General features: G+C 45.0%; 1 protein-coding gene across 1 annotated transcript in view; it reads right to left on the bottom strand.

Annotated features, from left to right (window-relative positions):
- The window catches only part of LOC116356525 (transmembrane protein 132C-like), a 43,385-nt gene extending 29,960 nt beyond the window's left edge, over positions 1-13,425 (bottom strand). The window contains exons 1-2 of the mRNA XM_031802239.1: positions 13,329-13,425; positions 11,397-12,315 (exon numbers count right to left, since the gene is read on the bottom strand). Of these exons, the coding sequence (XP_031658099.1) occupies positions 11,397-12,315; positions 13,329-13,425 (1,016 nt within the window). The remainder of the gene's footprint in view (positions 1-11,396; positions 12,316-13,328) is intronic.
- Between the last annotated feature and the right edge of the window lie 721 nt (positions 13,426-14,146).

Here is a 14,146-nt window from a genome sequence, read left to right as displayed (position 1 = left end):
TAGTGTCACCTCTCCCAGCGATTGCTGAAACATACCCATGAGGCCCCTATTTCCATTTCCGGTCCGCACCAACCAAATTTGGTCTTGTTTGGGGCGGAGCTCATTAGAATAATAGCCAGTGTGCAGAATAATACCCAAACATGCAAAGGAGGATATCAAATGTTCTATCTTTGTGTGCCTATTCAGCATATATCACCATGAAGAGAATGACATTCATAATTATGCATTTCTCTATAGTACAGATCAGGGACTCATGATGTCATTCTGTTACCATCATTCTGTTACCGGGTGTAAATCCATTTACTCCAGTTCAATAACCAAAAGAGATTTTTTTCTAACTAAAGGTGTCATATCATAGCTGATAGCCCATTTTTTTCTACAGACATATTTGAATCTTAATTCATAGATATTTAACAAGGTTTTTGAAAAATGTGGTCAGGGAGATTTTACCGACTGTCACGTTCTGACCTTTATTTCCTTTGTTTTGTATTTATTTAGTATGGTCAGGGCGTGAGTTGGGTGGGCAGTCTGTTTGTTTTTCTATAATTTGGGTATTTCTATGTTTGGGCCTAGTATGGTTCTCAATCAGAGGCAGGTGTCATTAGTTGTCTCTGATTGAGAATCATACTTAGGTAGCCTGGGTTTCACTGTGTGTTTGTGGGTGATTGTTCCTGTCTTTGTGTTTTGCACCAGATAGGGCTGTTTAGGGTTTCACACATTTCTTGTTATCAGTTGTTCATGTTTACGTATTAAAAGAACCATGGACACTTACCACGCCGCATATTGGTCCTCTGATCCTTTTCGCCTCTCCTCTTCGGAAGAAGAGGAGGAAATCCTTGACAGAATCACCCACCCAACTCGGACCAAGCGGCATGGTAAACAGCAGCGACGACAGCAGCAGCAGCAGCAACAACAGCGGTCAGCATCACAGGACTACACAACTTGGGAGGAGATAGACAGGTGGGCGGTCGACCCAGGGAGAGTGCGGGAGCCCGCCTGGGATTCAATGGAGCAGTGCAAGGAGGGTTACAGGAGGATGAGGTTGGCGAAGCCAGCACGGCAGTGCGACAGGTACGAGGGGCAGCCCCCAAACATTTTTTGGGGGGGGCAGACGAGGTGTGGTACTAAGCCAGGTAGCAGACCTGAGCTCACTCCTCGTGCTTATGATAAGCAGCGCATTACTGGTCAGGCACCGTGTTATGCGGTTAAGCGCACGGTGTCGCCAGTGCGTGCCCATAGCCCGGTGCGCTATAGGGCAGCCCCCCGAAAGTGCAATGCGAGTGTGGGCATTGAGCCAGGGCGTATGGTGCCTGCTCAGCGGGTCTGGTCGCCGGTACGCAGTTTTGGTCCAGGTTATCCTGCGCCGGCTCTGCGTGCTGTGTCTCCGGGACGCTGGGAGGGTGCAGTGCGTCCTCTGCCTCCGCTCGTGCCGGGCAAATGTGGGAGTGGAGCCTAAGGGAGAGGTGCGTGTAGTAAGCACTAGATCTCCCGTGCTTACCCACAGCCCGGTTCAACCTGTGCCTGCACTCTGGAGGGTCCGGGCTAGAGTAGTTGTCCAGCCTGGGGAAGTGGTGCCAAGGTTGCGCACCAGAGCTCCAGTGCTCCCCCACAACCCGGTCCTTCAGGTGTCTCCTAACACCAAGCCTCCGGAAGGTCTCCCCAGCCTGGTGGTTCCTGTGGCAGCCCCACGCACCAGGCTGTCTCTCTGTCTCCTCCCTGCAGGTGGTCCCGCCTGTCCGGCGCCGCTGCCGGAGTCTCCCGCCTGTCCGGCGCTGCTGCCGGAGTCTCCCGCCTGTCCGGCGCTGCTGCCGGAGTCTCCCGCCTGTCCGGCGCTGCTGCCGGAGTCTCCCGCCTGTCCGGCGCTGCTGCCGGAGTCTCCCGCCTGTCCGGCGCTGCTGCCGGAGTCTGAGGCACCAGAGCCCCTCAGCCCAGAGGCGCCAGAGCTTCTGCCCCTCTGTCCAGAGCTTCCGCCCCTCTGTCCCGAGCTGCCCCTCTGTCCCGAGCTGCCCCTCTGTCCAGTGGGGTCATTGAGAGGGGTGGTCATGGTTAGAAAGCCACGGAGGTGGACAATGAGGCGGACTAAGACAATGGTTAAGTGGGGTCCGCGTCCCGCGCCAGAGCCGCCACCGTGGACAGACGCCCACCCAGACCCTCCCCTATAGGTCAAGGTTTTGCGGCCGGAGTCCGCACCTTTGGGGGGGGGGGGTACTGTCACGTTCTGACCTTTATTTCCTTTGTTTTGTATTTATTTAGTATGGTCAGGGCGTGAGTTGGGTGGGCAGTCTGTTTGTTTTTCTATAATTTGGGTATTTCTATGTTTGGGCCTAGTATGGTTCTCAATCAGAGGCAGGTGTCATTAGTTGTCTCTGATTGAGAATCATACTTAGGTAGCCTGGTTTCACTGTGTGTTTGTGGGTGATTGTTCCTGTCTTTGTGTTTTGCACCAGATAGGGCTGTTTAGGGTTTCACACGTTTCTTGTTATCAGTTGTTCATGTTTACGTATTAACCATGGACACTTACCACGCCGCATATTGGTCCTCTGATCCTTTTCGCCTCTCCTCTTCGGAAGAAGAGGAGGAAATCCTTGACAGCGACATTCTTTTACCAAATTTTACATCTTCACTGTTCATCGAGTAAATGTGTTTTTGTTAATGTTTCGGTGGAAATTGTTCAAAGTCGTCCATGTGCAGAGAGTTGTACGGTTTGTTTAACTTTGCAATCAATGTATTTCATTTGGCATACTTTTAAAGTGAAAAATATGCATCATTCTGTTACCATGGAATTGCCCAATTATAAAACCTGCCTTCCAGTGTATCCACTCTAGAGAAATGCCTGGTTATACGCCTGAAAGGCCCAATATGGAGTTGGGTAGTGGGTAGATGGCTGGTGTGTGTTGGGTGTAGTTTGTAGTGTGTGTAGCTCTTATGTAGTAACTCAGTCCTGGGATGCTCTGTGTAGTTCTAAGCAGCTACTCCTGTGTTAGTTCTGTTTGATGATAAGGTTTCAGAAAGGGAATTCTTGATTTTTCTCCCTCACGGGTACCCAACGGGTGACTGTGTGTGTGACCATGCCAAGTTCTTGGCATTATCCCTGGATTGGGGGGCTAGTGTGTGTGATAAAGGAGTTTGAGAGGGCTATATGAGGGCTGCTTTCTGAAGTTTCTGGTCGTGTGTGTGTGTTTGTGCGCAATGTGCACGTTTACAATGTGATTGTGTTTGTTCATGTGTGTGTGTGTGTGTGTGTGTGTGTGTGTGTGTGTATTTATGTACAGTGTTGTTGACAAACAGGATCTGTGTTAAGGGATCCTGTGTATAGTGGGTAACACTTCATCATCTATTCATGGGCCCAGGGGCAACTCTCAACCCTCTCCTCCTCTACAGTTAGGCCTCTTAGGGCAGCTGCTTTTACTGCATATGCTCCCGTCGAAATGCATCTGTGGAACTGGACTTGATCCATGGGCGTATGGTAATGCAGCAGCATCCTGGATAGTAATTCATGTTCTAGTCATTATTTAAACTATGATATACTGTATTTCATACTTGACTTGAAAGACTCTCATATCATTAAATAGATGAAATGTGGATGTGACGATTGTCCTATGTTTGCCATCAAATAAAAGACATGCCTTATATTACAGATGGACAGCGGCCCACGGCCCCCCTTTTGTAGGCCTGCATATCAATTTCCAAAACAAAACAAAAATGTATTGTCTATATATATTTTTTGTGAATGGGGGGTTAGAATAGTAGAACTTTAATTGTGCATCAGCAGTTTTTCTTTTGTTATGTCAGCCACTGACAGTCACTCAATTAGCCATGTCAGATTGGAAAATTATTCTAGCCAGCTATCTATGCAAAATTTTCTCTCTGCCCCAAAATGTGTAGAATTGCAGAAAACTTGCTTTTAAACTGCAAAAATGTATCTTCGCCCCATGACAAAATGTGTAGAATTGCAGGAACACATTGGTTATGGAACCTTTTCTGAAAGCAGTTATTCATTGTATTTATGTGTAGTTAGCTGTGTTTTCTGTGCATGCATTCAGAATGATCACAAGTTACATGTATAATGTGAACAAGTACAATGTGAAAGTAGATCAAAAGAAATGTAAACGATTACCTTGTATTCCTCATTTATTGAAGAGGGTTATCTGGCCATTTCCTGGTTGGAGGTTTCACCAGCAAACTTTTTTTTTTATTCTGTTCTATTACCTTTTCTTATTTTTTTACTTGACTGTGATAAGGTCTCGGAAAAAAAGAGCGTCCTGTCTGTTAAATTAAAACAAGGCTTTGCCACTGCACAGCCATAGGCTTCTACAAGCAAGCGCCACTGCTGTGGTTACAGCCTTTTTAAAGATTGTGTTCCACAATATAAAATAACCAGTTGATATTACGGTTTCAAAAAATAAATCTTAAATGGCACAATTCATTTACTGAATATACAGTATATGGGGCATTTTAGAAGTTATCTGTAATGGTTATGATAAATGAGGCATTGTTGCACACAGTTGGCTTATAGTCCTAGATAAATGTGCACATATTTTTCTGGTCCTTGTGTACTCAAGTTCAATATAATTTATTGTGGCAGAATCTAAGAAAAATGTGTTCTATTGATAAATATTGAAATCCCCTGTGAAGAGACTTGCAGCAAATGGAATTGCAGCAAATGGTTTTAAAATCATTTGTAAATGTTTAATAATTTTGTTTAAATGTGCCCCTACTTCCAGACAAAGTCAGGTGCCCATGCACACACACACACACACACACACACACACACACACACACACACACACACACACACACACACACACACACACACGCACACACACACTCCTATGTTTGCTAATCATTAAGACCATACAGATCATTTAAGACTACTGTAAATTCATGATCTGCTTGTCAGGCTAAAGCTTCCCAGTGGAATCGCCTCATTGCCTCATTAGCAATCTAGAGTGGCTGCCATTGAAATAGGATTTGCATCCTATTCATAATGCAAATGAAAAACAATTTCCTCGCTAACAAATTAACACCATTTTCAAAAGATAAATAGCCCCAGCTGTTTTATAATTTTTACTAAACAATCATATTCATTTCCACAGGTTCCCCAAGGGACATATACTAATGCATGCTAATGAGCATGCATTAGGTTATCAAAAGGTAACTAGGAAATTCTTACACACCGGGGCATCGGATCCAGATAGTGTGTTGTTTTATAGTTAAATATGTATATTTTGCTGGCAAAGAATATTCTATCAGGCAGTTTTCAATTCAACAAGACATGTTATGCTATCCATAACAATTAATATCAGGGGTTAGGCTGATCTTTAACACTGGTCAGAGTAACACGTAATGTGTCTGTACTGTTGGATATAGGCCAGCGGATGGCTGAGAGATCACAGAGGAGAGAAAAGGTTGGAGTAAAGATGTTTTATCCTCCGTGTATTATTGTTAAAGGTCACTAAGATAGGCTTTGCCTCGATTTTTCATACTTATTGTATCTAGGTCTTTTTTTACTCTCCCTCTCCCCTCCCTCTCCCCCTCTCTCTCCCCTTCTCTCCTTCCCTCCCTCTTCCCTTTCTGTGGTGCATATCTCCCTCCAGGTATTGAAATGAAGCGGGACCATGTGATGGAGGCATCATAGACCCCTAAACCTGATAAGCTGCCATCTCAGTTTACTCCATTCTTCCTCTGGAGCTGATGAATAAAAGAGCCTGAAATAACAGTTTATCCACTGTGTGTCACTTCCTGCCTCCCTCTCCTCTTTCATGAAGACTTCCTGTTTATTCCCACTCCACCACTTCTCTTCTGTGAACACTCCTACTGTGATGTGGTTCAAGGGCATTGTTGAGCCCACACTCCATAGAGGGTCCATCTAGTGTGATAGTGTGATGATGACACAGAGACAAGTGCCTCTTAGGCTACAGTACCAGTTCCATGCTAGGGTCAGACTCTTTTCATCAGGCCCTTTAAACTTGTGAATTGCCTTGCAGACTTGGCTTGGAGGCTACTGAGGCACAGAGTTGAAGAACCAAGTTTGACGTTCCCCAGATTTTGAAACCCTCTGGTCTCAGTGAAGAGTTGGTGTTGGGTGCTGAATTCATATCTGCTTCTGTGTTAGGTTTTGAATTTAAGAATGTGTTTTTCTAAGAGACTGGTTGTACGGTAAACTGTTATGCAGTTAACAAGAAACAGTCATTATGCACATTTCAGGGTTCAGTCTTCATCGGCACTCTCGATAGCCTTGGATTCTCAAATTATTGCCTCGCCTGGTTCACCAACTACTTCTCTGATAGAGTCCAGTGTGTCAAATCGGAGGGCCTGTTGTCCGGGGCTCTGGCAGTCTCTATGGGGGTGCCACAGGGTTCAATTCTTGGGCCGACTCTCTTCTCTGTATACATCAATGATGTCGCTCTTGCTGCTGGTGAGTCTCTGATCCACATCTACGCAGACGACACCATTCTGTATACTTCTGGCCCTTCTTTGGACACTGTGTTAACAACCCTCCAGACGAGCTCCAATACCATACAACTCTCCTTCCGTGGCCTCCAACTGCTCTTAAATACAAGTACAACTAAATGCATGCTCTTCAACCGATTACTGCCTGCACCTGCCCGCCAGTCCAGCATCACTACTCTGGACGGTTCTGACTTAGAATAGGTGGACAACTACAAATATCTAGGTGTCTGGTTAGACTGTAAACTCTCCTTCCAGACTCACATCAAACATCTCCAATCCAAAGTTAAATCTAGAATTGGCTTCCTATTTCGCAACAAAGCATCCTTCACTCATGCTGCCAAACATACCCTCGTAAAACTGACCATTCTACCTATCCTCAACTTTGGCGATGTCATTTATAAAATAGCCTCCAATAACCTACTCAATAAATTGGATGCAGTCTATCACAGTGCCATCCGTTTTGTCACTAAAGCCCCATATACTACCCACCACTGCGACCTGTACGCTCTCGTTGGCTGGCCCTCGCTTCATACTCGTCGCCAAACCCACTGGCTCCAGGTCATCTACAAGACCCTGCTAGATAAAGTCGCCCCTTATCTCAGCTCACTGGTCACCATAGCAGCACCCACCTGTAGCACGCACTCCAGCAGGTATATCTCTCTGGTCACCCCCAAAACCAATTCCTCATTTGGCCGCCTTTCCTTCCAGTTCTCTGCTGCCAATGACTGGAACGAACTACAAAAATCTCTGAAACTGGAAACACTTAACTCCCTCACTAGCTTTAAGCACCAGCTGTCAGAGCAGCTCACAGATTACTGCACCTGTACATAGCCCATCTAAAATTTTGCCCAAACAACTACCTCTTCCCCTACTGTATTTATTTATTTATTTTGCTCCTTTGCACCCCATTATTTCTATCACTACTTTGCACATTCTTCCACTGCAAATCTACCATTCCAGTGTTTTACTTGCTATATTGTATTTACTTCGCCACCATGGCCTTTTTTTGCCTGTTTTTTGCCTCTCTTATCTCACCTCATTTGCTCACATTGTACATAGACTTATTTTTCTACTGTATCATTGACTATATGTTTGTTTTACTCCATGTGTAACTCTGTGATGTTGTATGTGTCGAACTGCTTTGCTTTATCTTGGCCAGGTCGCAACTGTAAATGAGAACTTGTTCTCAACTTGCCTACCTGGTTAAATAAAGGTTAAATAAATCAATAAAATCAATAAATAAAATGCACAACAGTATAGTCTGAACCAGAAACCAACAATATTGTCTACCAGAAACGACCGGCCAAAGACTCATTGAAAAGCAAACCTCATCCCGTCGCTATCTCCCTTTGCAACACTGAACAGCATGAGCGGAGGTGCACACGGAAGATTAGGAAAATGTTCCGCAACACTTGGAGGACAATGGAAGAGGAGTTTATATGCTAAATGACATATTTTAAAATCAACACTTTTCACTATCCTAGGATAGAAGCACTACAATATTCACTGTATTATTCAGGTAGTTCTCCATCTTTAGCCCTGGCCTGTGTGTCTCTGAGGTCTGAGCTGGTCAGTGTGGTCCGGCCTGATTGGTGGTCAGACATTGATCTGCTATGATAAGCGTATGGTTTGGAGGGAAGCCCTCATCAGCTTCTGGAGCTGCTGCCCCTGGGTGGCTAAGCCTTGATCTGCCAAGGGGTGTGTGTATGCATATTTGTTCATGTGCATTTGCACATGTTAGGTGTGTGTGTGTGTGTGTGTGTGCATGTGTGCGGTGTGTATGTGTATGTGTGTCAAACCCATGTGTGTATGTAGGTTGGGATCCTTGTCGTGTCCAATAATCCCAGAATCCTCTGATAACAGGAGTCCTCCCCTAGTAACCCTTCCCTCTTGCCTGCTCTCTAACCCCATCGCCTGCACATTAATGATTGTGTGGTCCGATCACGCCGCTCATAAACAGTTTAATCCTGTTAGTCTGAATTTGAGGAGCAGATAAGCCCTGGCTGAGAAACACATGTCCAAAGAACCTGCCTAGACACACCGTACACTGGCTGACGCACACATCGTACACTGGCTGACACACACACCGTACACTGGCTGACACACACACCGAACTCACTGTATAGTAGGTTAAATGGAACACCGACAGCACCAACTGAACTGCTGATTAGTGGGTTTTGGACTTAAGTTCATATATAGCAAACTCCCTGTGGGAATCATTATTCAAAACATATAACCTTGGAAAATATGAGCAGCATGACTGTAAAAAAGTGTAAGGAAAAACATGGGGTACTGAGGGGGCCAGTGGCCAGATCTAAAAATATTTCAATATTTTTTATGAATATTACTAACAACAGATTAAACTAATTTTGGCCAAGGGATCTGTGGAATAAGTTTAAAGGGTTTATGTAATACAATACAATACAATGTAATATTATTAATCTACAATGTTTGTTCTTAACCCTGGGCAGCATGGGCTTGGCATGCTCACAGGGATATTGGTATTTACAGTACTCCAACAATTATAAACTTTTCAACTTTAACTTGTTTGTTTTACATAAGTGCAATGTAATTTATGATACAACTGCAAAGTTCTCTCTGCCTCATGGCAAAATTGGTAAAATTGCAGTATATTAGATGGAAAACTGAAACATTTTCTCTCCGATGCTAAGATGCGAGCCTTCCCAGGGCCTGAGACTTGGTTCGTCCGACCATGCACTGCCAAATCCCAGTTGTGTTCTGATTATGAGGGGGTCCCTGATGAATTTGCTATCAGAAAAGGGGTCCTTGGCCCCAAAGGGTTTGAGAACCCCTGTATTAAAACACACACAGAGCAAATACTCTGGAAGTTCATTATATGTTGGGTGAGAAAAAGCAATGAGGCTTCTTGGCAGATTTCCTGTTCACCCAGGTTGACAAATTGGTATGGGCCCTTTGTCAGAGCTCCACCTTGAGCTCACTAGCGATTTTTTTCTGCTGTGATTACAATTTCAGGCATGAAAGTACACTATTGGAAATGCATATTTTCTTAAATCTCTATTTGCATGGCCCGTGGGATGTCTTCAGTCGCTTTGTCACTTTCTAATTAACGCTCAAAGCCCAATGAATCAATAACGAGCTTCCCTCTACTGCAGAACACTCAGTTCAAATGAACTATTCCTCAGCGTTGAACTGTTTTGATGTTAGGCACATAAAACATGTCTTAATGAACACAGCAATAAATGGATGTGAATTGTTCGATATATTTATTTGTACAATCTAAATCATTTACACTGAGTGTACAAAACATTAGGAACACCTGCTTTTCCATGACATAGACTGACCAGCTGAATCCAGGTGAAAGCTATGATCCCTTATCAATGTCACCTGTTAAATCCAGGGAGGAGACAGGTTAAAGAAGGATTTTTACGCCTTGAGACGATTGAGACATGGATTGTGTATGTGTGCCATTCAGAGGGTGAATGGGTGAGACAACAGATTTAGCGTGGCTTTGAACAGGGTATGTTAGTAGTGCTAGGCGCACCGGTTTGAGTGTGTCAAGAACCACAATGCTGCTGGGTTTTTCAGGCTCAACAGTTTCCTGTGTGTATCAAGAATGATCCACCACCTGAAGGACTTCCAGCCAACTTGACACAACTATGGGAAGCATTGGATTCAACATAGGCCAGCATTCCTGTGGAACGCTTTTGACACCTTATAGTTCATACCCTGACAAATTTAGGCTGTTCTGAGGGCAAAAGGGGGTGCAATCAGTATTAATGTTTTGTACATTCAGTCTATATATTTTTTTACAATTCTTAATGTTTAAACATGTTGTAATTATAAGAATGACTAGTATCTGGCTGTATGCATATAAAGCACATCCATTTTCAGATGATCAAATTGATTTAAAATACTTGGTATGAGAAGGAGCAATGATTTCAGCAGCTGTGTTGCAGTATGTTCGACTATTTCCAATCACAAAGCAGATTAGTTGGGAGTAAAGAACCTCTGTAAGATTATCAGCCAGTGAATATCTTGCACAAGCATGACATTTAAAAACCAAAGAGTGTGAACTGTGAACATATTTGATGAATCACCATGAAACTCCATGGAGACGACAGACGAGAAAAAGCTCTCTGAGCCTTCTGGGTTCCAAGCAAACCCAAAGTGAAGACAGCATATATAATATTGTTCCAATATTGTATATTCTGTATGATGTCTATGTGGACTTGTGTCTGAATTCTGTTTGTATATTGTCTATTGCTGACAGCACCTTCTCACTAAGGCAAATTCTGGGTTTGTGTAAATGTCCTTGGCGAGTAAAAGTCTGATTCTGATAAAATGTCCTTGTAATTGTAATGGAGAAAAAAAATGTTTTGGAATTGAATGGAACAGTACAGTTTATTCCTGATCTCCCTTGTAAAAGAGGTCTTCTGACCTCAAAGGATTGGCGGGTCCCCTGCGGGACGTTTGAGCTAATGTAGGCTAATGCGATTAGCATGAGGTTGTAAGTAACAAGAACATTTCCCAGGACATAGACATATCTGATTTTAGCAGAAAGCTTAAATTCTTGTCATTTTAACTGCACTGTCCAATTTACAGTTGCTATTTTACAGTAGCTAATAATATCATGCTATTGTTTGAGGAGAGTGCACAGTTTTGAACATGAAAGTTATTATTAAACAAATTAGGCACATTTGGGTTGTTTTTTCTTTGCATGATCTTTTACCAGATCTAATGTGTTATATTCTCCTACATTCATTTCACATTTCCACAAATTTCAAAGTGTTTCCTTTCAAATGGTACCAAGAAAATGCATATCCTTCCTTCAGGGCCTGAGCTACAGGCAGTTTAGGCAAACATTTAAAAAAAGGGGCCGATCCTTAATATGTTTTTAATGGTACTTCCTGGATAAAGGTTAAATCAAAATGCCTCACTGTGACTTAAGGAGGCCCACTCACCTGAGGGTGAAGATCTGTACAGGTGACAGGATGGAGAGAGCCAGGAAGGTGGAGACTATCTCCCTCTGTCTGATTGGTCTAGAGGGCACCATCACCACAAAGTTACTGTCCAGCCTCAGCTCCGGCATGGGCTGGAACAGACGCACGCTCCCAATGCGCTGCATGGGTGTGGGACCCGAGAAGTACCCCATGGGCCCCTGGTGCTCTGTGCGCATGGAACTGCCTTTCCTTGAGTCCTCTGAGCTGCACTCCCCAGTCTCCGTGGACTGGACCATGTAGTAGAGCTCCACGGGGGTGCCCTGGGGCTGCTCCGGAGACCTCTGCCTCCCTGGCCTCACGGTGGGGGGACTGAACCAGCTAGCCAGGGGCTCCAGTTCTGCCACACACATCCCCAGCTCCCCCTTCAGACGACACGTGCCCCGCACCTCCTGGGTCTCGTGGAAGGCAAACATCCTGACACAGGGCAGCCTGTGGATGGTGGTATAGTCATCCCAGTCCCTGCCTCCCACATAGAACAACACTTGCACCTTTGGCCAACTGGGGTGAATCCTCTCACTGATGATGAAGGTATGGACCTTCCAGTTGTAGGTGAAAAGGGATGGAGAAGAGGAGGAGGAGGATGACAGGGAGGTAAAAGAGGGTCCGTTGAAGGGTCCGGGGCTCTGTAGGAGCTCCAGGGGGATGGGTTGCTGGGCAGACATGGGTCCGTAGCTGGCGTTGATGAAGGGCATCTGGCGGGCCTCCTGGATGAAGAAGGGCTCAGTCCTGGCCTGCAGGCTGGAGTTCCTCATTAGGTCCTGGTTGGCCTCCTTTAGGAAGAAGGCTGCCTTGGCATTGAGTACCTGGTAGCTAACAGGCAGGTAGCCGGGCATGGGGCCGTACCTCTGTAGACCATCAAGAATCACCCTGCTGTCTGCCACTGAAGGAGAGAGGAGAGGAAAGGGGAGAGGTTAGCTATCTACCTGTTAACCTCTATAACAAAGGGCAAAGCAGAGAGACGGGAAAGTGAATGAAAAGGGGGATTTTTTATGGGAGTAGCAATTCAGGACCATGGACAGCGTACTAAACACTGAACATTGTGAACATACAGTCTCTTTATCGCTATGCTTTTCTGGTCATACACATTGCTATTCCAATGTCTTAATAACAAATGATTTGCTTCAACATGTTCATATGACATCTCCTTCATGCATTATTGTGATCATTTTATGGAGGTGCATGTAGGTGCATGTAAAAGAACTTGCAGTTAAACAGAGAGACCATGGATTAGGAATCAAATCTGATCTACATTGATAGACTGTTTCTACTGATAGACACGGTTCCTTGTTTAATCCTACTTACTCACTCACTTAGTCAGTCAACTCAGTCACTCAGTCATTCACTCACTCTCCTCTTCTCTATCTGAACAGCTTGGTTCACATTCTCCACACACTACTCCTGTCTGGAGTCTGAACCAGACCCTGTTATCAACCCCGACACACCCAGCAGGGCCTCAACCCCCCCACCACCCCAACTCCTCCACCTCATCTACACCTTCCCACTTCTGTCTCTCCCACTGATGTATGAAGAGCTGGAGACTGCTGAGACTGAAAACCGTTGTTTTCAAGGTAATCTGCTCACGTTCACATATGCCGATTCATGGACCGTCTATATCCGGGTCACATCCTGTTTACACAGACCAACATCACATGCACAATAGCACTCAGTGTGCACAGGGAGCAGCGCTAGCGGCGACTACTTTATCACGTCATCCAAAAGAATGGATGAATATAAAATTGGGTCTGAGCGATAATTATTTGAATAATTCAATTATTGTTTTGTGCATAAAGGTAATGACTAAAGTGTCTTATAAGGAATTCTCTAATCTGACTTCTCTTTGTGGCCTTCTATGGAAATTGTCTTTCTGGGCCGGGCATTAGTAAACTGCAGTACCGAAGCAAGACTGTAGGAGCAGTCGAAAATTGGCTTCCAGACCGGAACCCTGGCCCCCAGACCGGAACCCTGGCCCCTTGGTCTCTCCCTTCACCATCAAGCTCCAGATATTTGGTCTGATGGAAGATTCTGAGAGAGGCCATTGATTTCCCGTTGTAGCCGAGCCATGCGGCGGGAGCTGGGAGACACGGCAGTGATTTGTGACAGCCCATGGCAGCCTGGCAAAGACCAGCCTGGAGGACCGGGCACCACAAGCTGTGGTCGGAATACTAAGGGCCATAAAGCACAATGTCTGTCTGTCTGTCTGTCTGTCTGTCTGTCTGTCTGTCTGTCTGTCTGTCTGTCTGTCTGTCTGTCTGTCTGTCTGTCTGTCTGTCTGTCTGTCTGTCTGTCTGTCTGTCTGTCTGTCTGTCTGTCTGTCTGTCTGTCTGTCTGTCTGTCTGTCTGTCAGTCAGAGTGGAACAGAGAGACTACAGGGATATGAATGATGGTTGATACTCGAGTTTCAGTACATAAAAGTAGGCTACGACTACTGTGTGATGTTACACAAAGGCTGAGTATAGAGGGAGAGCAGGCAGATGCATAGCCGTGATGTAGCATGCCTCACAGAGAGATAGAGAGGTGTATCTGTCTCTCTCAGGGAGAGTTGGCTTACTGTTCTAGTTTTCACATACAGAAGTCCCGTGATAGAGACAGAGAATATACTTTACAATCAAAGTGCTGTAATCACTTCCTAAATGTCAGCATGTTTTTATTCATCTTCCAACGCTGACGTCCCTAAATGCAATAAGTAAAAGCTCCCCATTCACCTTGGGTTG

The sequence above is a fragment of the Oncorhynchus kisutch genome, linkage group LG23 (assembly GCF_002021735.2).
Source record: "Oncorhynchus kisutch isolate 150728-3 linkage group LG23, Okis_V2, whole genome shotgun sequence".
In the NCBI taxonomy this organism is placed as follows: domain Eukaryota; kingdom Metazoa; phylum Chordata; class Actinopteri; order Salmoniformes; family Salmonidae; genus Oncorhynchus; species Oncorhynchus kisutch.
This window is presented reverse-complemented; position numbering and strand designations above follow the sequence as displayed.